This window comes from Quercus robur, chromosome 9 (assembly GCF_932294415.1).
Source record: "Quercus robur chromosome 9, dhQueRobu3.1, whole genome shotgun sequence".
NCBI lineage: Eukaryota > Viridiplantae > Streptophyta > Magnoliopsida > Fagales > Fagaceae > Quercus > Quercus robur.
Genome location: NC_065542.1, coordinates 6,328,835 through 6,356,367, shown reverse-complemented (window position 1 = coordinate 6,356,367; position 27,533 = coordinate 6,328,835). Strand labels below are relative to the sequence as shown.

Sequence of the window (27,533 nt, the reverse complement as noted above, 5' to 3'; positions counted from 1 at the left end):
GTGGCTAGGTGGGAAAGAGTGGATGTGGTTCAGTGGTTGAAGTGGGTTTGGGAATTGGGAAAAGTGAATTACAAGAAGTTTCCTAGTTTCTAATTACTCAAAATGTTGACTTTATTTACAAAAATGCTATTAAATTTTTTTTTCCCAAAAATACTCTATAATCTCCTTTATTCTGATTCTCTTTTTAAATTAGATTAGTTGTAGACCCATGTGATACGTGAAAATAGATAATTATTTTATAATCATTGTATAAAATATAATTTTTTTTCTAAATTTTGTTGTAAATAATTTTGTTCTCCCCAAAAAGTTAAACAATTTCTAAAATTATTTTATCTTTCTAACTCTATTGATATATCATTTTATTATTTTGAATTGTCTTTAATTGATATTTATGAAGTGGTCCATATTATTCTAAATTATGTTATAGTGCACCATGTTTTTCTATTTTTTTTTTCTTGTGCAGTTAAACAACCAAGTTAGGTCAAGAACAATATTGTTGGAATTTGGATATACTTTGTTGGATTTCTTAAAAAAAAAAAGAAAAAAATCTTTTGCTTCTTTATGGAAGAAGATTTAGTCATACATTTTGGTGGAAGTTCAATGCAATCAATGACATTCCAGAAAAAAGAAAAGGAAATGATGCCATTGAAAATGGTTTTATTCAGCAGTAAAAAGTTTACCCGTGATAGATAGTGATGCAGAGGATTGGATATCCATATCTATTTTTAATCATGACTAAAGCTAATTGGTTTGTATTTTTGAGCATAAAGTTTTGAGTAATGCTATAGACACATCAAAAAGCCACAACAATGTCTCAATGTTTTTAGACTAGCATGTCAAAAAATGTAAATTGGAGAGTGTAATGAGTACATAAATGAGTTGACACGTTAATTTAAAAGTGTTATGAATTTGTTGTGACTTTTTATTGTTTCCTTAGCCTTATTTTTCCAAGTCTTAAATTGACTGGGCAAAATAAAAGTAACTTTCGGTGAGATAAGAAAGTAGGAGGCAAATTCCTCTTTTTTTTTTTTTAGCAGAAAGGCAAGTGATCTTTGGACTATATGCTTTTATAGCCTATAATACCATGCCCTAGAGAGGAGCCCATGTACCAAAACGATGGGCGCCAATAAGTTCGTCACTTGGGGATTTCTCTTCATTTTGATGTTTCTGTTGGTCTCAGAAGCGGCATCCAGGAAATTACTTGAGACTTCTGAGCTTGGCAATTCAAGTAACTCTGTTCTTATTCTTGGTTTTTATTTTCAGTTTGCTTCTTTATATTATTCTCATTTGATTAAGATGAATTGAGTGAAAAAGAAAATGAAATAAGTTAAGCTTATTTGCTTTAAAGCTATTTTTGGTGGATTAGAGTGGAAACACACACGCTCTCTCTCATAACACAGGGTTAACAAAATAAAACAACTTTGTAAATTTCAATAAAAATATTATTACAAGTCAATGATATTTCATACTCTTATTGAAAGCGATTACTATATTTTATGCTTGGATATATTTAATTGTTAATATATCTTGATATTATTATTTTTAAGCGCCTTTTATATACTTCTTTACATATAAAGTTAGTCATGTTAGAGTTATTACAAATTTCTTAACAAACTAGAATGTTAACTTTTAAATATACAACAAAAAAAAGCAGTTCATGCCCAAACAAAGAACAAGCTGGTCATTGAAGTTAATCAAGAACATATTTATATATATATATATATATATATATAACAGATTTCATTATAGTTGAGCCAGAATGAGATGTAACTGGTAAGCAATCCAACAAATTATCCAACCAAAACCCTAATCAACACTAACCGATTATTGTTATTCTTTTTTCTTTTTTTTGGGGGGGGGGGGGGGGGGGTGTGGGGGGTTGGCGGTATCCGAAAAAAGAGAAGTCTTATAAAAATTTTCATTTAAATGTGGTAATTTTAAAATGTTTTAATTTTGCAACGTTATTGTCTTGTTCTTTTAGAGGTGAAGAAAGGTGGCGTGGTGCTTCCAACACCACCAAATCCCGGAACCCATATAGTAGGTTATGGTTATGATCAATCTAAAAAGTCATCAACTATAGGTATTGGAATTAGAGTATATATATTGTTTTTTTTTTTTCGTAATTCTTGACACATTATTTTGTGAGCTTTTTATTGTAAAAATAAATTGATAGAATTTCTAATATGTCATTAAAAAGCCTTAATTTTGCAGTACTATTGTTTTACTCTTTCAGAAGCGAAGAAACCTAGAGGCCCTGTAACTCCGACAGCACCAAATCCTCGCGCCTTTATACCCACACCACCTGCAGCTCCGGGTAGTCAAACTTGAGTGCTTTCTTTGCGATCTATATATATATATATATATATATGATAACGTGTGAGATATGTGGCCCATGATCAATAAAAGGAGTCAATGAATTCTCTGCCTCCACTACTTGGTGATTTATTAATAAGCCACAACCCTTTGATGATATTAGGAATTATTAAATAAAAAAAGAGAATTTCGATCTACCTTCCCTGCTTTATCGAACACTAGCATTGGCATTACTACATGTAATTCGTGTCCGATCTGAATTCACTTGTGAATTTGTGATTATATTGGCAGTGACGCACGTTTAGTGCACATTATTGTACCTTTGGAATTCTATTAAACTTTTATGGCCTTTAAAATTTTGTCGTTGCTGATAATTTGATACTTACATTGACAGCGAGTAGGGATTCAAAATCTGAATGTCATTGTGGAAAGTATTTGCAATTGCAGCTATCATTGCTAAACCTAGACTTTCCATGTCACCAAAACATAATGAAAAATGCCTAAAGTTATTATCAATTTTATTACAAAAAATATATAAAATAATTTAATAACAAATATTCCAAGAGCATTATAGGTTAATTGACACCTCCTAAAAAATTTTGAAATTATGTGCAAACTTCTAAAGTCACATAAAAACAACATTCAAGATCCTCAAAACAATTCAAGAACCCCAACAATGGCCCAAATATCACAGTGCTTAATATCTTTTTGTTTAAAATCATGTTATCTCTACTGTTTTCCTCAATTCGTATAATTTTGTTGGCCTCATGAGGCAATGTGACCATTTTGAAGAAATTTGATTTGATTATGCCTTTGATTGTGGTCTAGTTGGCCATTTTTTAACGAGTACAATCTATTGCTGTGATTATCATTCTCACTAGAGTTACTGATTTAGAATAGGGCAGATAAATGCTCCACAAACACAATAATAATAGTGTGTTTCCAATGTGATAAGTGTCACTTATATTTTTACAGTGTTCAAGATACCAGGTTATTAAGTTAGAAAAGGGCTAATTTTTCTTTCTAGTTGCATCGCCCAATTTTTAAGATGTCGTGGGAAAGCTTTTAAAAAAACTTATATAGTAAAAAACAGTACTAAGTTAAGATTTATATAGCAAAAAACTAGTACTTTATTTCTTTTTCGGTAATAAGACTAGAACATTGTAATTAGACTCATTGGTCTCAGATTTATGCAAATGAGATGTTGGAAAACTTGAGATATCAATTTTTTGTTTATGGTTTTTTTTGGGCACCCAATGTTCTAGGATTTCAATAAGTCACGGGTATAAGAACATTTCAATCCACATTTGCTTCAAAAAAATTTCTCATTTTCTTGGGTTGGGATTATCTCAAAGTTTTCATATTTATGACCCCTCAGATTGAAGCTCATTGTGTGGTCTTTCAAATGAAACTTAGGCTTTGTTTTTTTTGGTTTCAAATCACTTCCGGAAATACTTTTTTGTAAATGCGGGTGTTTGGGTGCGCAAGAAAAATTGGGTCAAACGGAAAATCATTTCCGTTGACCGTAAAATATGCCCTCTGACCTTGTAAAACTATTTCCGTTTGTATTTCCGTTTGTATTTTACCTGAAGCACCACGAAGATCGCACACCAGCACTAGCTCGTCGCACCCTAGCACCGATGAGATCACACACCAGCACCAGCGAGCTCGCGCCACTTGAAGCACTACGGAGATCACACACCAACACTGGCTCGTCGCACCCTAGCACCGGCTCGTCGCACCCCAGCACCGGCGAGATCGCACACCACCATGAGCTCCGATCCACATCCAAGCTACCCAAAGAAACATTACCCAATCCCCATTTCGACAAACCCACACCCATCTTGCTCGATCCACATCCACCCGATCTCGCGCCGCCTGAAGCACCATCGAGATCGCACCCCAGCACCGGCGAGATCGCACCCATGACCCACCCATGCCTGATCTCTCTCTTTCTCAATCTACCTCTCCCTTTCCCTTAATTGTCGATCACTCTCTCTTCCTCCTTCTCTCCGTTTGACCGAGTTTTTGAATTGTGGAAATGTTTTGTTCTGATTTTTGTTTGGTTTTGTTTTGATTTTTGTTTGTTTTAAGTTTATATATTGAAATTTTCTATTATAAAAATTGTTTGGTAACTGAGAAAATGGGTGAGAAAATGTGAGAAACAATAGGAAAATAGCATTTTCAGAATGCAACCAAACACATGAAAACATTTTCTAGAACAATTTTCATAATGCAGCCAAAAACTTGAAAATATTTTCCTTTACCAAAAATAGCATTTTCGGAAAATATTTTACATGAACCAAACACAGCCTTAATTCGAGTGAATCAGACATCGTTTGACACATTTTGACTGACGTCAAACATAACTCAAAGATTTCTATACTTGGCCAAAAGAGGAGTTGTATATTGTGTAACTTTCATATATTCACGGTACTCAACTTGATTCAAATTCCTCAACCCAACTCCCTGAAGACTCACTCTAGAGCTTCTTTAGCTAACACATGAGTAGAATGATTACAAGCATATATAATTTATCAGATTGAAAATAACATTCCTAAAATGTGAAGCTGCCCATTTAATATCTTCTTCTAGAACACCAAATTCTGATGAACATGGCTTAGGTTGTTGTTGTGCAGAACAAAGCCGTATGAAAGTTAATTGCCCTTCAATTGTAACTTGTACTTTATGGCCAAATCGGCCATTTACCACTTTTCGTGGAAATTATTAGGAACATACCACTGTTTGCAAAATAAGTAGCAGTATACCACTTTTTTGAAACTCAAGTTCATGAAACTCGAGTTTGCTCTGTAAATCGAGTTTTAAGCACTTGAGTTTCATAAAAAAACTTGTGCTGATGTGGATTTTTTTTTTTTTGAAAAGATGTCACATGAAACTCGAGCTTGGTAAACTTGAGTTCCATGCAACACAATACTTGAACTTACCAAGCTTGAGTTCTTTGTAAATACAAAACTAGAGCGTATTGCTCTTTTTTTTTCTTCTATGGTACTCGAGCTTCCCAAGCTCGAGTTCCTTGTAATATGGAACTCGAGTTTGGTAAGATCGAGTTCCTTATACTTTTTTTTCCCGATCATTTGAACGCACAAGCATATGTTTTTATTTATTTAAATAGAAGCATTGTAAAATATAGAAATTTCAACACATTGAGAAGTTTAAGCTACATATTGTTACTTTATCAATCCTATTTTGAAAGAAGTTTAAGCTTAAACTTCTTTTAGTGTGCCCATGACTAAAAATGGAGTGAGATTTTTCTTTTACATGTTGTTCTAATTTCTCATTGTAACCCCCAATATTTTAATCAATTTGACCATAACGCTTCCGAGAAGTTAGAAATTGATGAATGTGTTAAAAATGAATGAACAAGGGGTAATACGCTCAAGTTTTGTATTTACAAAGAACTCAAGCTTGGTAAGCTTGAGTATTGTGTTGCATGGAACTTGAGTTTACCAAGCTTGAGTTCCATGTGGCATTTTTTCAATAAAAAAAATTCATGTTAGCACAAGTGTTTTTTTTTATTTTATTTTTTTATTTTTTATTTTTTATGAAACTCAAGTGCTTAAAACTCGATTTACAAAGTAAACTCAAGTTTCATGAACTCGAGTTTCAAAAAAGTGGTATATTGCTACTTATTTTGCAAATAGTGGTATGTTGCTAATAATTTCCATGAAAAGTGGTAAATGGCCATTTTGGCCGCAGGGCTTTGCTTATTGTTTTTTATTTCCAAAGGATTACAAAATTCATAAAACAACATTGATTAAAATGTGGGTGGCTCAAGGGTTCATTAGGTCTTCAAGTCCAGATCAATGCTTGGAAGATATTGGTATAAGTATTTTATGGATTTGCTTTGGGGATCATTCTTTCAGGAAGTTGAGGAAGATGAGAGAGGTAATATACTACAATTTAAAATGCATGATCTTGCAAAATCAATAGCAACATCTGATAGCACCACTTTTTATTCAAAAGGGGATGATATTCATGAAAAAACAGGTCATGTATCATTTGATAGAACGTTTCTCTTATCATCAGGAATTCCAATCTCATTGAATAAAGCAAGCAGGATAAGAACATTTCATTTGCCAAGTGAATCAAGATACGAATATGCAGGCTTGGATGAGTCAACTTGTAATGCAATTGTTTCAAGTTTTAAGTTCATATGCTATTGCAGTTGCTGCTAGAGAACTGCAACTTCTGCTGGAGCTGTTGCAGCTTCTGCTGGAGCTATTACAGTTAATGTTGGAGCTGTTGTGGCTTCTACTGGAGCTATTGCTAGTACTTTTGGCTAAGTTTCCTCTTTTGGAAAGTTATGTGTTTAGTCTATGGTTTTATTACAATATAATTTTGGTAAGTAATAAACTAGTTGGTTAATATTTGAAGAAGTTTTAGAAATGTAATCATGGTTCTTTGTGTTTTGACCAAATCTTGGGGAGCAAGGAGAGCATTTAATGCTAGATATGAGATATTAATATAGACTAGTCGCATACCCGCACGTTGTGCGTGATAATTTTTTTAAGATGGTTTCATTGAATATTTTATTAATACTATAATTTTAGTTATTAACCATTGGTTTTTCATTAGTTTTTTAAGTTAATAAAAACCTTAAATATACCTTTTTTTACCTTTACACACACACACACACACACACACACACATATATAGTGAATCTTTACACATACCTTTAAAAAAACTCTATATATTCCACTTTTTTGGATGCGTAAAATTATAGACTACTACTCCATAATGATAGTAGCTAATTAATTATATATAAATATATATATATATATATATATATATATATATATTTAGTGATCTTATTTGTAATGCTTCTTACCATTATCATATATTTACTAATTGATGATTTGCATAATAAAGATGATAAATAAGAGGTAGCATTGTTCATTAGATTTTCGAAAGTAATAGTGTATGAATATATATATATATTATAAATAAGGTTAAATGAAATGTCAAAAAATGGATTTTTAAATTTTCTAATTTTATTTCTTATGTAATTTCTACTACTATCAAAGAACATCTCATTTTTAGTTATGATTAATATGGTTTCCATAGCTAGAGTTTGATTAGTTTTAAATTTAAATTTAGTACTATGATTGTATTTAATTGTTGATTTAATTTTTAAGTGAATTTAACAGTTTATGTTACTACACTATAAAGTTTTTAATGTTCTTCACATAGTAATCTCTACTTCTCCTTACAACCTCTTTATTTTCGAATCAACGATTACTAATTAACGTTTGTTTTTTTTTTCTTTATCTACTCTTTATTAATTTGTATTGGTTTTTTTTTATACCATCTCTCTCTCTCTCTCTCTCTCTCTCCACTGGCAACCTATCGTTTTCCAAAATTTGATGATGATTCTATGATATTAAATATGTATTATTAGTTTTTTTTTTTAAATTATTGTTTCTAACTTGATTTGTTTTGTATTTCATTCTTCCTTTGATGCATTGGGTGTGAGAATGAGTATTTCCCTAGCATTACTCCACTTAATCTGGACAATTTTTTTTTTTTAATTTAATTTAGGCAAAATATTATATTTTAAAAATTTTAAAATAAAAAAGGAGTGGAAATATAACTAATTTAATGATATATATGGGGGATGTGGCTGAATTTAAAGGTTAAATAAAATGATATGAGAAAAAAAATTAAAATAAAATACATAACAATAAACACTAACTTATCCAAATAATTCTATGTAATATAATAATAGTACATTCTTATATACTATTTTTAATTATTTATAATGCAATATGATAATATTTAACAATCAAAGTCATAAAAAAATGAAAACGTAAAACCCAAAACTAAATCCCATCAACCAAAATAGAGTTCTAAAGAATACAAAATTTTATCAAGCTAAATTAGAGATGCAAGAAAAATAAAAATAAAAATCCACCAAAAATTTGAGGGAGAAAGAGTGGGAAATAACCACTTTTTTTGTGAGAGAAAATTATGTAAAGAATGGAAGAGTGAATGACAAATTTATACTAAAAGGATGATAATAAAAAGAAACAAAATAAAGGAAGATAAAAGGAAAGAGGAAGAGTGATATCAAGATAGAATGTTTGGGGAGATAAAAAGGTAAAGAGAAGGAGAAAGGTTGGAGAAAGTATAAATGTTAAAAAAAATGAGTACAATTTGATAAGCACAATTTTCTTTTATTTGAATTTAAGTAAAATATTACATTTTTAATTTTTTAAAACAAAAAGAGAGAGAAAATATAAATAATTTAATGATAAGGAGGACGTGGTTGAATTTCAATATTGAGTAAAATTGAAGAAAAGGAAAAAATAAGAAAAATTAAAAGATATAATAATAAACACTAAATTATCCAAATTATGCTATGTTATGGAATAATATTTTATTTTTATCTACTATCCTTAATTTTTATAATGTAATCGGATAAAATTTAACAATCAAAGAGCAAAATAATAATAATAATAATAACTTAAAACACAAAACTAAATCGTATCAATTTAAATTAGAGTTCTTAAAAACACAAAAATTTATCAACTTAAAGCGGAGTTGCAATAAAAAATAAAAATCCACCAAAACATTGAGAGAGAGAGAGAGAGAACCTTTTTGTGAGGGAAAACTATGCAAGGAATGGAAAAGAGTGACAAATTTATAGTAAGAGGGAAGGGATAAGAAGAGACAAATAAAGGAAGATGAAGGGAAATATGAATAGCAATATTAAAGTAGATGGTAGTGGAGAGATGAAAAGGTAATGGAAGAAGAAAGGTTGAAGAAAGTGTAAATATTTAAAAAATAAGTGAATGTAAAAAAAAAAATTATAGGAAAATTGGAAATAAAAAAGAAATATATATATATATATATATATATATGTTAAAACTTACAAAAATGAATATATAAAGTCAATAATCTATTTATATATATATTAAAAAAATAAGAATAAATAATAAATAATAATTATGTGGCAAATGGCGTGGCGATGAGGTGGCATAACAGGAGCTCAGCAGTAATAAATGCCACGTTTCAGTTTTTAGTAATAAATAGATTTAGCCATGTGCTTGGGATTGATTTAAATGAAAATAATAATATAATTAATATGAAATGATATAATTACATTTTTAAACTTATATTATATGATGGACATTAATTTTTATGTAAAGAGCATGAAGAGTTTTATCATTTTAAGTGTTATGTGATATGAGAGGTTTACCAAATGTTACCTATTACACACTGACTCGTCATAGTTCAGGGAATTGGGGAAGACATGCCAAGCAACATGTTTTCCTTTATCAACTTTGAACCACTGGAACTTTACTGAACATACTTCTTGGCTCTCCAAATCATGACTCCCAAAATTCCTCTGATGAGACTCATGAGCTTGGATCATGAGCCAAAATGAGATGATGTGCTATGAGCTTGAGCCATGGGTTTTGATGCCTTTTTGTGTGTAAATATGGGCTCTTTTGGGCTTTAAAAAAGATTTTCCCAAAATTCATGACAACGTTGATGTGGTGCGGGTTGCCAATGAAACAAAGCCATGTGGTGTGAAAAATTTGTCCTCAACAAAGAGTTTTTTATAATTCAGTAGTTGGGGATAAGGGATTTGGAACTTGGACGTCGCTTTTAGAAGCTTTTAGAAAAATCAGGAAGTGTCAATTAAAGCTCAAAGACTCTTGGCATATATCTTTAGTTTAAAACTAGTTTATAACCCGTGCATATGCAAGATACAATTAAAAAAAAAAAAATTACAATTACACACATATATGGATTCAAATTATACTCTCTCTTTCTTTTATTTTTTTTATTTTAATTTCTTTTGGATATACACGAGTTTACTCTTTCTTTTTTTCTTTATTAAGTTTTTGATAATTTATTTATATTAGACCATTTGTCTTTTGCACCTCATTAACTCACTTAGAATCTAATAAAATAAAATAAAATAAAATAAATAGGACATGTGACGCAAATTAGACAACAATTGGAATTCAATTTTAAACCAAATTGAATTTTCTCTCAGTTTTACCTAATACACACACATAGATCTCTGTAATTCCTTTCTTTTTACCTATTAATTCATTATCCATATGTACTTGGTTGAAAAGAATGTGTAAATCAAGCTTCATTTGAGAATTTTTTTTTTAATGAAATATCTTGATTCAATCTCTGGCTCTCTACAAATCACAGATGTATGCATTTGATAATTTGGCTTGTGAAAAAAATTAGGGATCAATATCTTGGCCACTTACTTATTAATAGTTAGCTCCACTTACGGAACAAATTTACATGCCTCTTAAACAAGGATGTCAATACCGTACCGGAGGCCGTACCGGTTTGGCCATCGGTACGATATATTTCGGATACTGGTCAATACCGGTGTACCGTTTTGGGTTTACCGCTATTTTTTATATTTATAAATATAAATATATATATATATATATATATGTATGTATGTGTTTGTGTATATATATATTATAATAAATATAAAAGTTTACCATAAAACATTTCCTCAATTTAGAACTAGTTATTCATGGTTTTAGACTTTAGTATCAATTAAAAGGGAAAAAAAATAAAAAAATAAAATAGAAAGCTTAAAAGTTACCATTGCATACTAAGAAAACAAATAATACTAATAAGTTAATACAAATAAGTTACCATTTTGTCCTAACAAAAATTCAAAAATTACAAAACTTAAAAAAAAAAAAAAAAAAAAAACTTTTTTCTGTACCGACCGGTACGCCCGGTACCGGCCGGTATTGCCCGAAATTGGCCGGTACGGCCGGTATTTTTTCCGGTACGAAACAGGGGGGTCGAGTGTACTGGATTGCTGGCCGGTACGGTATATTCCGGCCGGTACGGTACGGTATTGACATCCATGCTCTTAAATTACCAAAGTATCTTTATAATTAAAATTTATTCTTAATATTTTTTTTTTGAGAAGAAAATTTGTAGTTAACATCTTCTAATTGTCAAATGCATTTTTCTTACCCGTTTCTATTTGGTGGGGAAACACAATTTTGTTCCTTGAACTTTGCACTAAAAGCTCTAAAATTGAGCCAATTGATTTCAATTGTAAATGTTGATTAGTTCAAGGTCTAGAGACGCAGTGTGCCCTTCTTGCCAAGAAAAGGCACCATCCTAGCTTAAAAAATCTTTATGCCTTGCCGAGGAACGATTTGTGCTTGATTTTTGATATATGACTAGTAGGTATTGTGTTATCATAGTATGTTCCGCAATCACTTCAAGTGAAATAGATGCGACTATTTTGAAGATACATCCATAAAACTACATCTACATATTGTGGGGTATCTTATTCTAAATTAACACAAAAAATTATAGAAATAAGAAAATGTGAATAGCACAATTACATATCATTGGTTTTTTTCCCTGTTCTTGATAGAAATCGAAGTCCAAATTTCTTCATTGTTCTCTTCAAGAAATATAGAGTTTAATGAAAATATTTTGGTTTCAACAAGTTAACAACTCAATAATTAAATAGGTGATGTATCTGGATGGCCTTGATTTCTAGCTGTGTATTAGAATAGAGTGGAAATTGGCACTTAGGGTCCGTTTGGATACAACTTATTTTTGTTGAAAACTAAAAATATTGCAGCAAAATAATTTTTAAATGTGTGAATAGTATCGTGGAACCCATTTTTAATGAAAAAGTTGTTGAAAAGTAAAATCTGTAGGTCCCGTAAACAGTGCACGGGACCTATTGATGCGCACTGTTGACTGAAGAATAGCCACTGATGCATAGGAATAGCAACGGGCCGGGTTTTTGCATACTCGGACTCGACTCGCGAGCCAAGACCTGCCACCCGGACCCAGCCCTATTATTAATTGGGTTTTTTTTTTTTTTTTCCGGGGGCCCAGACGTGCCCGGCGGGCCTCGTTTAGCCACTTGGGCCCAAATCTGGCCTAACCATTTTTTTTAAGCCCATTAAGATTTTTGCCAGATTCAAGCCCATTCAAGTCATATATGGCAGCCAATTCAAGCCCATTAAGAATTTTTTGTATTAAGATTTTTGGCATTTGGGCCACGTTATATGGTAGACAAATCAATCCAAATCGTATTACAGCTAAATCAATCCAAATCATAGGTTAATCATAAATCAATAAATCACCTGTTAATTATACATCTATAAATCAATAAATCATAACTAAAATCACTAGCTAAACATAAAAATAAAATAAATCCAACAAGTCCAAGAACTAAGTATCACAAGTCCAACAAGTTCAAGAAACTAAAAAGTTACAAAACAAATCCCACAAGTCTAAGAAATTAAAAAGGCTAAGAAACTACAAAATGTCTTATCCTCCACAAACCAACAAATTAAAAAGGCTAAGAAATTACAAAAGGTTAAAAAGGCTTAGAATAATTACAAACCAACAAATTATCCAACAAGTCTAAAAAATTAAAAAGGCTACTAAATTAATACAAAGTGTGTTTACAGTGCTTAAAACATTGCTTAAAATGTCCTACTAAACGGGCCCTAAAAGTTTAAACAATGCTAACAATAATGAAAGAAGCCAAGAGCAACGTTGATAGTGGCAAAAATAGCCAAATACCACTATTTTTCGAAATTATTAGTGTTTTACCATTGTTTAAGAAATATTTAGCAATATATTACTTTTTTCAAACTTGAGTTTGTGAAACCAACCTTTCATGTTAAACATATTTGGAGCCTAACTTATTTAACATGAAAGATTAGTTTCACAAACTTGAGTTTCAAAAAAGTGACACATTACTAAATATTTATCAAATAGTGGTAAAACACTAATAATTTCGAAAAATAGTAGTATTTGGCTATTTTTGCCGCTATCAACATTGCTCTTGGCTTCTTGCATTATTGTTAGCATTGTTTAAACTTTTACGCAATCTTTTGAGTATTTTAAACACACTTATACACATTTTCACACACTTTTTCATCTACACATATATCAAAAAGACCCAAACAACATTACTTAAACTTTTCTACCAAACACCTCCTAGAGCTGCAAAAGAAATTAGCGAGTCTATGGATACTTACCACTTGCGCATGAATACCAAACTTGGCTAACCAGAAGCTCCAAATCTATAGCAGTGGACTAATAATTTCTTGTCCTTTGAGCCTAGGGCGGTAGGGCCCCTCTGCATTGAAAGCAAACAATGGGAAAAGTGTTTCCCTGCATTATTGAAGCTTAGAGCAATGGCCGCTGTTATAACACAGTTAACTTGCTCATTATGTCAAAAAGTTGGAGCTATCACAACGTTGCTTTTGGCTTCTTGCTTTACTGTTTGCATTGTTTACTTTAAACTAAAATTGAAAAATGCAATACAGGTTGTAATTCTCTAAAAAAAAAATTATTTATAACTTTATTTTATTTATAACTTTATTAGTTTTTCTTAAAAAAACATAATATAATAAGAATAATAACAACTCTTATTTTCATATGCTATTAAGCAAGTAAGGCTTTTAAAAATTTTACCTAACCCATAATCAAAGAAGACTCTGAATGTTCTATAAAAAAATAAAAGGGAAAAGAATAAGACTCTGAATAAGATAAGAAATGAGAGGAACTGCTCTTCAGTTATATATATGCTACCATGTCCTAGACAAGCTTCTATGTGCAAAAAACAATGGCCGCTAAGAAGTTCATCACTTTGGTGGTTCTCTTCATTTTGATGCTTCTCTTTACCTCATCAAAAGTGGAATCCAGAGTAGTAGCCGAGGCTTCCAAACTTGGTGGGTAAATCTGCCCTTTTTCATGGTTTTTATGTTCTGTTAATTTGTTTAATGTTTCAGAAAACGATAAAGTTTTATTATTTTCTATTGATTATGTGGATCAAATAGAGAAGAAAATTTTGGTGCCCTTTTTCTTTCTTATGTTAGAACTCTTTACGACAATATATGTATAAAGAAATTTTTAGGTGGGTTAGAGTGGAAAAACTTCTGAGTTTTGTTTTGTTTTGTTTTTTTTTTAATTATTATTATTATTGGTTAATTAATCGTTTTCCTCATTTATTATTATTCTGAATTTAAAGCAGCTAAAATCGATATACTTAATTTTGAAAGTCCTTGATCATATGGCATTAATCCCATTTACTCTCTTCTACATGTGTGTATTTGTTTCCTGCTCTTTCAGGTTCCAAGAGTCGGAAACTAGCAAGAGGACCAGTACCTCCGGCGGCTCCAAATATTCCAACTCACCCTGCGGGCCCTGGTGATCGTAAACATCGTCCGTGATTGTGATCCTCGCTCTATAAGCGCCATAACGTTCGAGGTGTGTAGCTCATGAATAAAAGGAGTGAGGGATTTCGGCTTCTACTGCTTGCTGTTTGATTTTTTTTTTTTTTTTTAATTATTTAAATTTGGCATTGTACTAGTTATCAGTGAAGCACGGCTAGTCCCGCATATTCTTTTTCGATAAAAAATAGAATACAAAATAAAGGGCTAGTCAATTATCATTTTGGTAAATTGGTAATATTTTGTGTATCCACTCCAGGACCTTTGAAATTATATTAAGCATGTGATGTCCTCTCAGTATATATTAGTGATTAGAAAAGGTACAGGAACACGAATGATATTATTGACATTGTTGTAAAGATAATTCTCGATTCCAAACCCTATAGTGACCATCTCATCTTTGATAGCCTAATCCATCCTGCAGGTTCTAAACGATATATACGTTTGAATCTAAACAGTATATATATAATGGAAGGAAAGCTTTGTTTTACCATCTAAAGAGTTTTGGTTTAAGGGGAGGAAAATTAAGAAATTCAAACTAATGACTTTAGTTTTATGAAGCGTTCTCTTCAATCACTAGTGTTACTCAAGAATACAATTAAAATTTTAAAATAAGTCTAGAGTTACATACAAAATTTATAAAAAAAATTAATTTCAGCTTCAACTTTTTGACACAAAGAGTTCTGTCATCTGTAGAATTTTGGCATGTCTGACCCACTCAATTTAATTTCAGCTTTAATCAAGGAGAGAAATGTTTGTTTCTTTTGAAAAGATAAAGAGAAATGTCGGCCCTTAGATATGACAGTTGAATATGAAAGCAAGTTAAGAGCATTCGCATCAGCTCGTTTAAAAGATTCCATCTATTTTACATCAAAAACCTACTTTTTCTATTTTACACTATCATTTTTACAAAACACCCACATCAGTTCATCTATTATACATTATCTTTTATATAAATAATATTTTTATATTCTTTTTTTAATATTATTTTACACATCCATTATCCTATTCTTCATTTTTCTTTTTCCTTCTCTGCTGTTTCCTCTTTCTTTTCTTCCTCTTTCTCTCACGGTCAAAACCCAGAAGAAGAGCACAGTTCATCAGTCCATCACAAGCACTCCATCAACACCACAACCATCACAAGCACCACAATGCCTCTCCAATCTAGAAGCACCGATCAAAACCCACATCACTGATCAAACCCACATCACCGATCAACCATTCAAACCCACATCACCGATCAACCATTCAAACCCACATCACCGATCACCGATCAAAACCCACATCACCGATCAAACCCACATCACCGATCAACCATCACAAGCACCACAATGCCTCTCCAATCTAGAAGCACCGATCAAAACCCACATCACCGATCAACCATCAAAACCCACATCACCGATCACCGATCAAAACCCACATCACCCCCAGAACAAAAAAAAAAAAAAAAAACAATGAGAATCTTATACCTGTGCTCTTCTTCAGTCGACGGGACACCTCTCCTCCTTTGTGTCTCTTTAGACTTGGACCCAAAATCCACAGCACCCTTAGAATACTCGGAGCCCTGACCCACCGAGTCAAACTCATCCTCGTTCTCCACCGAGTCAGAACGAGGCACCCTCTGTGATGATTCGTCTGTGTGTTTGTGTTTGTGTCTGTGTTTGTGTTTGTGTTTGTGATTGTGTGTGGGTTTGTTTGTGATTGTGTATCTGAGGAATGAGGAGAGAAGTTAGTTTCTTTTGCACAAAGAAGAGAGAGAGAAAAAGGGCGCAAAACAAGAAATTAATAAAATATGTTATAAACGAGCTACAGTGCCCGTGTAAATTTACATGGGTACTGTAGCTCGTCCAAAATTATACACAACTTTAGATGGTTTTACAAAGGCTGATGTAGTGCATTTTTTGATTCAAAATGTGTAAAAATCTTCAAAATGTGTATTTTACACATTTATACACAACTATACAAGAGCTGATGTGAATGCTCTAATTGTTATAGCAGCGGCTTCAATAATGCAGGGAAACACTTTCCCCTTTGTTCGCTTTCAATGCAGAGGGGCCCTACCGCCCTAGGCTCTAGGCTTTAAGGACGAGAAATTATTAGTCCACTGCTATAGATTTGGAGCTTCTGGTTAGTTAAGTTTGGTATTCATGCAAGTGGTTAGTATCCAAAGACTTGCTAATTTCTTGTGCAGCTTTAAAAGTTTAAACAGTGCTAACAATAATGCAAGAAGCCAAGAGCAACGCTGTGTCTTGAAACCCGGACCGGACCGTACGATCAGACCGAAGAAATCTCGAACCTCATGGTTTTGCGGTTTTTTTAAGTTTCAAGAATCGTTTTATGGAAAAAAACAGTGACTCGTGCGAACCGTACAATTCCGAAAACCGTGTCTAGTTTTTGAGATTTGGATGGTTTCTTTTTATTTCAGCTTTTCCGGTGAATTTTGACCAATGCACCGGTATGATCTAGAAAAATGAAAAAAAAATGAAAGAACACGAAAAAGAACAAAAATCGGAAGGAGATCTAATAATTTTTGGAGGTTCTTAAGCCCGTGGAATTGATATCGTACCGTGAAAAGGAAAATCACATCACCGCTATTGTTGCTAATATTCCGATAATAAATTTCATTTCGCCGATGGCCCACCACCTCAGATCGCTTCCTTTTCTTCGTCATCTTCTTCTTCTTCACTTAAAGACTTCTCTCCGCTCAAAGAGTTGGGCCAGAGCTCTTGGGCTCTTTTCAGTTTCTACTCTTAGAGCATCCACATTAGCTCGTGTAAATTTATCATCTATTTTACACGAAAAAAACTACTTTTTCTATTTTACACTATCACATTTTTAAAACACCCACATCAGTTCATCTATTTTACAAATCTATTCTAATTAAATAATAATATTTATTATTTTTTTATTATTAGTTATTAAAATAGTTTTTCTCTCTTTCCCTACCCGTTTCTCTCATTTCTCACCCATTCTCTCTTCAACAAAGTCATCCTTTTCTCTCTCTCAGCTCAGTCATCCTTTTCTCTCTTTCCCTCACTCACTCCCAGCTCACCGACCCAGCCGATCCAGCTCGCCGCTGCTGCTGCCTCAGCCACAGTTTAATCGGCCTCCTTTCACTTTCGCCCTCCCTCTCTCCTCCACAACTGACCCTTCGCCTCCCACCTCCAACCGATGACAGCAGTGGACGATTCGGCGGCAGCAATGGAAGACCCGACAGTAGCAATGGCAGCAGATCCGGCTTCGTTGGTCTGGGTTTTTCGATGGGTGGGTGTTGTTTTTAGGTTTGGTTTCCCGGTGATTTTTAATTGATTTTGAGTTGGGTTGATTTTTGGGTTTTTGTTGATTTTGGGTTGGATTGATTTTTGGGTTTCTGTTGATTTTGGGTTGGGTTGATTTTTGAGTTTATGTTGATTTTGAGATATTTTTCTGTGCTAGGTTGCGGTGTTTGGTGGTGGCGCTGGGTTTGGTGGTTGGATTTGTTACCTTTTTTAGAGAAATCAACCCCAACGTCTGTCAATAGAGAAGATTCCGTCAACCCAATGATCCACCCTCCTCACCGAAACTGCAAAACTCCTAAACCGATCACATTTTATTTCCCATGGTGATGAGAATGAGCAAAAGAATTCGGTGATGAGAATGAGCAAAAGAATATGAGAGGAAGAACTCAAGAGGGAGAGGGAAGCTGAGAGTGAGAAAGGCGTTGGTGTGCTCAGTGAGATGAGAGAGAAAAAAAGAGCGAAAATGAGGTACTGTACATATAATACTGTACATATAATATTATTTTAAGTTATAAACGGGCTACAGTGCCCGTGTAAATTTACACGGGTACTGTAGCTCGTTGAAAATTATACACGAGTTTAGATGATTTTACAAAGACTGATGTAGTGTATTTTTTGCTTTAAAATATGTAAAAATAGTCAAAATGTGTATTTTACACATTTATACACAACTATCCAATAACTTACGTGAATACTCTTATTTTACTTTTTCATTTTGTAGCCCAAAGCCTCCTTTGAATGACTTATGATAGTACTACTGACCCAACATGAATGACAACACACTAATACACCCACAGACCCACGTGAGTGACTTATGACTACTGCTACACGTTAGGTTCAAATTTTTTATTGCCATCCAACTGTTAAAAACAAATAAATAAAGTTTGTAATTCACGATAACTTTGGATAAATACAAATGGTGTTTCTCAAACAAAAAAAAAAAAAAGAAAAAGAAAAAGAAAAAGCACACATGGTAATTTAAAATTTTTTAAATTACCATTTGTACTAATTTAATATAATTATTTATATTTTAAATAATTATTAAATTAATTATGACGTGATTTGATTTCGGTTCAATCTCAGTTTAACCTCAAAAATTTTGAACCTCTTCTTTTTATGGTTTAATAAATGGTATGAATTTCAAAATTATTTTTTGAAATTATTTTTGTTTTACCACCGTATGAGAAATATTTAATAATGTATCACTTTTTTTAAACTCAAGTTTGTGAAACCAACCTTTCATGTTAAACATATTTATAAGATTCTTCATTTTAATAAATAATGTTTATTGGATAGAAGATTATATACACCTAAAAATTAGACAGATACTAAAAAAGAAAACCTTTATTAATATCATACTAAAATAAATAAGCTTGACGTTATGTCAATGAGAAACAGTATGAAAGTGGAAACACGTGAAAAAAAAAAAACTTTGTAAGAAAATTCGAGAATTGCTATTTAATTCCTTTGTCAATTGATGGTATAAGGTCTTATTTTTATTAGTTTATTTTTAAACGCAACAGCTTCAAAGGTTGTTTGGCATGATTCACGTAGTCTAGCTAGTCGCCATTCTTGGGTTGAATGATTAGGATCTTTGCAGTCCCCTTTATTGAGTGATTGGCCAAACTAAAAGCAACATGATTGATTTGATGGGCAATGAATGGAAGGTAATAATGGAAAAAGTGAAAGGGAATATGAAAATGATTGATTGAAGAGGGAAAAAAAAAGGTAATTATGTTATAGTGTTTCATATCAGAAAAGATATATAATTATAGAAACAAAAAACAGAGGTAATCACGTGGGCTTGGTCATTGCGTATTGGTTATTGCCTACCATTTTTGCATTATCTCACTATTGCCCTGTCGAGAATTAAAAGTGAAATCATCAAAAGATATAAGTGCAAATTATTGTTTTCAAGTAAAAAAAGTTAAGGTTATTTTTGGTAATAGATTTTGTTTTTTATTTTTTAAAAATTTGTTTTTGAGAATATAAAGAAAAATAATAATTTTTTTGTTTTTTAAAATAAAAAACATATTTGGTTAGTTGAAATTAAAAAGATTGTTTTTTGAAAAAAAAAAAATACTAAAATATGTTGTTACTAGGATTTGAACTCTAATACTAACCCATTAAATAAGATAGATTCATTATATTAAATGCGTGTTTTCATTGATATTTAAAAATTAGAAATTGAAAACAGTCTTTTGCATATTTTCAGTTTCTTTCACAAATTGAGTTTTGAGAACAGTTTTTATTTTCTGTTTATTTTGGATTTCCAAACAAGTTTTTTAGTCTCAAAAACAGAAAATTATTTTAGTTGATAATACTGTAGAAATCAACCGATGGTAGAATTATACCTCATTCCTACTTCCTAACCATCAATTCATGATCTCTCTGGAGATTTTGAAGTAATTATAATATTTAAGATCCAACCATACCTCATATTCTTATAATTTATAAATTATAATTTGAATATGTAAATTTCAAAGATGTGTTTTTTAAGTCAGTGGAGAATAATTACTTTTACTTATCTAAAAAAAAAGTAGAAGAACGAGAAAAAGATTCAATCATGTTGCTGGTAGTGCTTATAATGCTTGCCTTGTGGATGTCTCACCTGTTTTTATACTGCCTTAAAAAGAAAAAGAAAAAATAAATAAATAAAGAAAAAAGAAAAAGAAAGAAATAAAGACTACCCCCTTAAACTATAAAGGAAAAGGTATCCCACTTTTGCATTAGAGGTTTAGATTCCAAGCTTGACTAATATTAGATGTTTAATATTAACTCTTTAAAATACTATTCTAATTGTCGATCTTTCTTATAGTTGTTCATATGGCTATATGACATTCAAGCTAATGAGAGCTATGCATTTTGCAGCTACCTCTTTAATCCAGCCCGGTGAAGTTTGTTGCTGCGAAAAGGAACTCTTGATATATAGTTTGTATATTTGCTGTTGTATTCCCAACACTCTATATTTCCTGAATCCATTGTTGACCAACCTCTTGTTGGATGTCCATCAAGTTGTGCCTCTTTCTCTAAGACCTGCAGTCTCTAAAACCTCTTAAGCAATTTTTTAAAATCCTTTTAGGTTTTGAAGTTGTCCTTTTGAGGTACATCACTAAAGAATAGTTCTATGTTGTAGTCCTTGATTTTGGCTAATTAGATTTTATTTTTTAAAAAGATTGTTTGAAAGCAGAAAATGAAAACCGAGTAGCCCTATTGAGACTTGAGAGTGACAATTAGCCAGATGCAGTTCTTGAGAGTGACAATCGAATTCCAAAGGAATTCCAGAACAGGAATACGTGATGTCTAGTAATTTGGGAGAGTAGTTTGAGATGATATTTTTGTAGTTTTTTTTTTTTTTTTAATTTTTTGAAATATGTATGATTAAAAAGTATATGAAAATATATGTAAGTGTGTTTGAAATGTAAAAATTATTGCTTAAATATTATTACTCAAAAGCAATACTGATGGAATTTGAATATACTTTGTTGGATTCCTTTATTAAAAAAAAAAAAAAAAAATCTTTTGCTTCTTTTTTTTTATCATATCTTTTGCTTCTTTATGGCAGAAGATTTGGTTGTACATTTCAGTGGAAGTTCAGTGCAATCAATGACATTCAAGAAAAAGACAAGGAAATGATGGTTTGATTCAGCAGTAAAAAGTTTATCCGTGATAGATCATGATGCAGACTTGCAGAGGATTGGACATCCATATTTATTTTTTAATCATGACTCAAGCTAATTGGTTTGTGTTTATGAGCATAAATTTGAGTAATGCGATACACAAGTCAAAAAACTACAATCAATTTACAATATTTTTATATTAGTTTGTCAAAAAAAAATGTAATTTAGAAATGTTATAAAATTATTGTAATTTTTTATTGTATCTTTTGTATTTAGGTTCATTTGGATATAATTTATTTTTGTTAAAATTGAAAATTAAAAATTGAAAATATTATAGTAAAATAATTTTTTAATGTATGAAAAATTACTGTTCATATTTTTTTTACTGTTCATAAGGACAATAAACAATAACAGACGTGCATTCCAAAAAAAAAAAAAAAAAACTAAAAACTAAAAACTAAAAACATGCTACAGTGCCAAATGTAGACGTAGACTTGTATTCAAACCCACACTATTTTTCCAAGTCACTAACTGGGTAAAATTAAAGTAACTTTCGATGAGATAAGAAAGTAGGAGGCAAATTCCTTTTTTTTTTTTTTTACTAAGTGATCTTTGGACCATATACTTATATAGCCTATATATAATACCATGCCCTAGAGATGCTTTATGTACCAAAACGATGGCCTCTAAGAAGTTCATCACTTGGGGGCTTCTCTTCATTTTGATGTTTCTGTTGGCCTCAGAAGCGGCATCCAGGAAAGTACTTGAGACTTCCGAGCTTGGCAATTCAAGTAAATCTGTTCTTATTCTTGGTTTTTATTTTCAGTTTGCTTCTTTGTATTATTCTCATTTGATTAAGATGAATCGAGTGAAAAAGAAAATGGAATAAGTTAAAAGCTTATTTGCTTTAAAGCTATTTTTGGTGGGTTAGTGTGGAATTGTGGAAACACACACACTCTCTCTCATAACACTGGGTTAACAAAATAAAAAAACATCGAAAATTTCAATAGAGATATTATCACGAGTCAATGATATTTCATACTCTTATCAAGAGCGATTACTATATTTCATGCTTTGGATATATTTTTATTAGTTAATGTATCTTTTATATAATTTTTTTAAAGCACCTTTCGTATACTCCTTTACATTGAAAGGTAAGGTAGTGATGTTAGAGATATTACAAATTTCTTAATACACTAATATATCAACTTTTAAATATACAAAAAAAAAAAAAACAGTCATTGCATGTGGTTCATGTCCAAACAAAGAACGAATTGAAATTAATCAAGGACATTCATAACAAATTTCATTACAGTTGATATAGAATGAGTGGTAAGCAATCCAACAAATTATCCAACAACCCAAATCAACACCAATAACGATAAAAACCTCAAAAATTTACCTACATCCAACAAACCCACTAATAAGTGTGTCAAGGTAGTTTAGATTGAGATTATTGTTAAATTGACATATCAGAATGTAAGCTTTTTTATTCTTAAAAAAAAAAAAAGTCCGTAAGCCTTTTCATTTAAAGGTTGTAATTTGAAAATGTTTTAATTTTGCGACATTATTGTCATGTTCTTTTAGAGTCGAGAGGTGTCAAGGCGCCTCCAACAGCAACAGCACCCGGGATCCATTTAGGAGTAGGTTATGGTAATAAGCAATCCAGAAAGTCATCAACTCTAGGTATTGTAACTTGAGCACTTTTTTTCTTTATAATTGTTGATATATTAATTTGTAAGCTTTTTATGGTAAAATTGAAAGGATTTCTAATATGTCACAATTTTAAAAGAGTCTTAATTTTTGCGGTATTATTGTTTTAAATTTTCAGAGGGGAACAAAAAAAAAGGCTTGGTACCTCCGGCAGCACCAAATCCTGGTGTCCATATTCCTCCAAGCAGTCGAACTTAAGTTGAGATATGTAGCACATAAATAAAAGAAGTGAATGAATTCTCTGCCTCCATTACTTGGTGATTTAATAAGCTACAAACCTTTGATGTTACAAGTTATACAATATAAAAGAAAACATCTCTACCTTCTCGATAAAACAGTCACTGGCAGCTATCTGATCTGAAAATTCATGCCATGTGACTTGTGATTATGGTCGCTGTGATGCACGTTTAGTGCACATTATTGTACCTTTGAATTGTATTAAACTTTTTCAATATAAATATGGCCTCTCGAATTTTGTTGTTAATAATTTGATAGTTACAATAGTGCGGAAGTATTCGAACTTTGAATGTTGTCATGGAAAGTATTTGCAGACGCAGCTATAATCGCTAAACCCGGACTTCCATATCACCAAAATATCGTGTAAAATGCCAAAAGTTATTATCAATTTTACTGCAAAAAATTTATAAAATGATGTGGTTACGAATATACCAAGAGGATTATAGCTTAATTGACACCTCTCGATTAAAAACTTTTGAAATCATGTGGAAACTTCTAAAATCGCATAAAAAGTTAAAAACAACCTACAAGATCCTCAAAGCAATTCAAGAACTCTGAAATCGTACAAACCCCAACAATGGCCCAGATATCATGGTGCTTATTATCTTTTTGTATTGGATCCTGTTATCTCTACCGTAATTCCTCAATTCGTATAATTTTGTAGGTCTCATGAGGCAATGTGGCCATTTTGAAGAAATTTGATTTAATTATGCCTTTGATTGTGGTCTAGTTGGCCATTTTTTAACTAGTACAATCTATTGCGGTGATTCCCATTCTCACTAAGAGTTCTTGATTTTGAAAAGAGCAAATAATTAAAAGGCTCCACAATAAAATTAGTGTGCTTCTAATGTGATATGTATGTGTGACTTATATTTTTACAGAGTTCAAGATATCAGGTTGGTTTGGTTCCCTTCTTCAAACTCTTCACAGTTATTTAGTTAGAGAGGGGCTAATTTTCTTTCTAGTTGCATCCTCATTTTTTAGATGTCCTTGGAAAGCTTTCAAAAAACTTATATAGCAAAAAACAGTGCTAAGTTAAATCTTCTCACTTACTAAGTTAAGATATATAGGAAAAACCAATACTTTTCTTTTTTGGTAATAAGACTACAACATTGTAATTTTAGACTCATCGGTCTCAGATTTATGCAAATGAGATGTCGTTCGAAGATTTATGGTACCAATTTTTTGTTTATGCTTTTTTTTTTTTTGGCACCCAGTGTTCTAGTATTCAGAGAAGTCACGGGTTTAAGAACATTTTAATGCAAAGGTGCTTCAAAATTTTCTCATTTTCTTGGGTTGGGATCATGTCTCAGAGTTTTCATAATCATGACCCCTCAGATCGAAGCTCATTATGTGGTCTTTCAAATGAAACATAATTTCAGACATTGTTGGAGACATTTTGACTGATGTCAAACGTAACTCAAAGTTTTCCTTACTTCGGCCAAAAGAGGACTTGTATATTGTGTAACTTTCGTATATTCACGATACCCTACTTGATTCAAATTCCTCAACCCAAATCCCTGAAGACTCTCACTTGAGAATTTCTTTAGCTAACACAAGAGTAGCATGATTACAAGCATAGATTATCAGATCGAAAATAACATTCCTAGAATGTGAAGCTACCCATTTAATATCTTCTACCAGAACACCAAATTCTGATAAACCTGGCTCAGGTTGCTGCTGTGCTGAACAAAGCCTTACGAAAGTTGACTGCACTTTAGTTGTAACTTGTAATTTTTACTAATACTATCCAAGGACTAGCTTTCAAATTTCATCTCTACGAACGGTTTAGACAATTAAGAGTGACAATTAGCCAAATACAATTCCAGACTATGGCATTGGTTCAGCTTTGTAATCGAAATTCCAGTGAATTCCAGAACAGGAAAACTTGAAATCTAGTAATTTAATAACCAAGGGTCAAGTCAAGACCAATATCGTTGGAATTTGGAAATATTTTTTTGATTTTCTCTTTAAAGAAAAAAAAAAAACCTTTTCGTTTCTTTGTGGAGGAAGAGACTTATTAGCTCCTTACGGTGGAAGTTTAACACAATCAATGATCCTCCAGCAAAAGAAAAGGAAACGACACCATTGAAAATATTTAAAAGGTCATCTTAACCGGTATTCTTAGGGCCATTGCTAATAAATCATTTTGAGAAAATTTTGATACAACTTTTATGGAAAATATAAAAAACTAAATTATTTATTTTTTTCTTTTTCAATAAAAAGTTTCTAAAAATATATTATAAATCAATGTCTTTAGGAAATTCGTTAACATTTCTCATATTTAAATTCAAGAGTAAACATTTTACCTGTGACAGACACTGATGCAGGGGATTGGACACCATCAACTATTTTTAGTCATGACTAAGGTATCCCACTTTTGCATTAGAGGTTTAGATTTCAAGCTTGACTAATATTAGCTGTTAATGCTTACTCTTTAAAATACTATTCTAATTTTCAATCTTTCTTATACTTGTTCATATGGCTATATGACATTCAAGCTGATGAGAGCTTTGCATTTTGCAGCTACTTCTTTAATCCAGGCCGGTGAAGTTTGTTACTGCGAAAAGGAACTCTTGATATATAGTTTGTATATTTGCTGTTGTATTCCCAACACTGTATATTTCCTGAATCCATTGTTGACCAGCCTCTTGTTGGATGTACATCAAGTTGTGCCTCTTTCTCAAAGACCTGCAGTCTCTAAAGCCTCTAAGCAAATTTTAAAAATCCTTTTAGGTTTTGAAGTTGTAATTTTGAGATACATCACTAAAGAATAGTGCTATGTTGTTGTACTTGTTACCAAAAAAAGCAGGGAATATTGTTTTTTGCTATATAGGTCCTTGACTTTGGCTAATTAGATTTTAGTTTTTAAAAAGATTGGTTGAGCAAGAAAGACATCAAATAAGCAGAAAATGAAAGCCCAGTAACCCGATTGAGAGTGACAATTAGCCTGATGCAATTCCGGACTCTACGGCATTGGAGCTTAGTAATCGAATTCCAAAGGAGTCCAGAACAGGAAAACATGATATCTAGTAATTAAATAATCAAGTTAGGTCAAGAACAATATTGTTGGAATTTGGATATGCTTTGTTGGATTGCTTTTTAAAAAAAAAAAAAAAAATCTTTTGCTTCTTTATGGAAGAAGATTTAGTAGTACATTTCGGCGGAAGTTCAGTGCAATCAATGACATTCCAGAAAAAAAAAGAAAAGGAAATGATGCCATTGAAAATGGTTTGATTCAGAAGTAAAAAGTTTACCCGTGATAGATATTGATGCAGAGTATTGGACATCCATATCTATTTTTAATCATGACTCAAGCTATTTTTTTTTAAAATTTTTTTTGGTTGTTGAGAAAGATGACTCAAGCTAATTGGTTTGTGTTTTTGAGCATAAAGTTTTGAGTAATGCTATAGACATGTCAAAAAGTCACAACAATTTCACAATATTTTTAGATTAGCATGTCAAAAAATGTAAATTAGAGATTGTGATGGGTCCATGTATGAATTGACATACTAATTTAGGAATGTTATGAAATTGTTGTGACTTTTTGTTGTGCACTAGCATTATTTTTCCAAGTCTTACATAATAAAAGTAACTTTGGGATAAGATAAGTAAGAAAGTAGGAGGCAAATTCCTTTTTTTATTTTAATACCAGTAGAAAGGCAAGTGATCTTTGGACTATATACTTATATAGCCTGTATATAATACCATACCCTAGAGATGCGTCCATGTACCAGAACGATGGCCTCTAAGAAGTTCATCACTTGGGGATTTCCCTTCATTTTGATGTTTCTGTTGGCCTCAGAAACGGCATCCAGGAAAGTACTTGAGACTTTCGAGCTTGGCAATTCAAGTAACTCTGCTTTTATTCTTGGTTTTTATTTTCAGTTTGCTTCATTATATTATTCTCATTTGATTAAGGTGAATGAAGTGAAAAAGAAAATGATATAAGTTAAGCTTTTTTGCTTTAAAGCTACTTTTTGGTGGGTTAGAGTGGAAACACACACACTCTCTCTCATAACACAGGGTTAACAAAATAAAACAACTTTGAAAATTTCAAGAGAAATATTATTATGAGTCAATGATTTTTGAACTCTTATCAAAAGCGATTACTATATCTTATTCTTGGATATATT

General features: G+C 31.8%; 2 protein-coding genes across 5 annotated transcripts in view; both read left to right on the top strand.

The window, feature by feature from the left end:
• Positions 1 to 26,066, top strand: part of LOC126699365 (structural maintenance of chromosomes protein 2-1-like) — a 60,753-nt gene extending 34,687 nt beyond the window's left edge. Inside the window, exons 22-23 of one of the 4 annotated variants that reach the window (XR_007646780.1) lie at positions 23,035 to 23,133; positions 23,279 to 23,632. The gene's annotated coding sequence lies outside the window, so the exon portion shown is untranslated. Of the gene's footprint in view, positions 1 to 20,698; positions 20,842 to 23,034; positions 23,134 to 23,278; positions 23,633 to 25,923 lie in introns of those variants that run through there. The other 3 variants (XR_007646781.1, XM_050397121.1, XM_050397120.1) reach the window with 3 other exon arrangements.
• Positions 1,070 to 2,672, top strand: LOC126699367 (uncharacterized). The gene is made up of 3 exons (XM_050397124.1): positions 1,070 to 1,228; positions 1,982 to 2,080; positions 2,234 to 2,672. The coding sequence occupies exons 1-3, from the start codon at positions 1,117 to 1,119 to the stop codon at positions 2,326 to 2,328; spliced, it is 306 nt and encodes a 101-aa protein (XP_050253081.1). The 5' UTR covers positions 1,070 to 1,116; the 3' UTR covers positions 2,329 to 2,672.
• Positions 26,067 to 27,533: the final 1,467 nt, after the last annotated feature.

Excerpts from the sequence above, each read along its gene's own strand:
- LOC126699367 (XM_050397124.1), top strand. The coding sequence starts at position 1,117 with ATGGGCGCCAATAAGTTCGTCACTTGGGGATTTCTCTTCATTTTGATG. Across the intron at positions 1,229-1,981 it reads TTCTGAGCTTGGCAATTCAA|AGGTGAAGAAAGGTGGCGTG; the intron begins GTAACTCTGTTC and ends TTGTTCTTTTAG. Across the intron at positions 2,081-2,233 it reads TAAAAAGTCATCAACTATAG|AAGCGAAGAAACCTAGAGGC; the intron begins GTATTGGAATTA and ends TTACTCTTTCAG.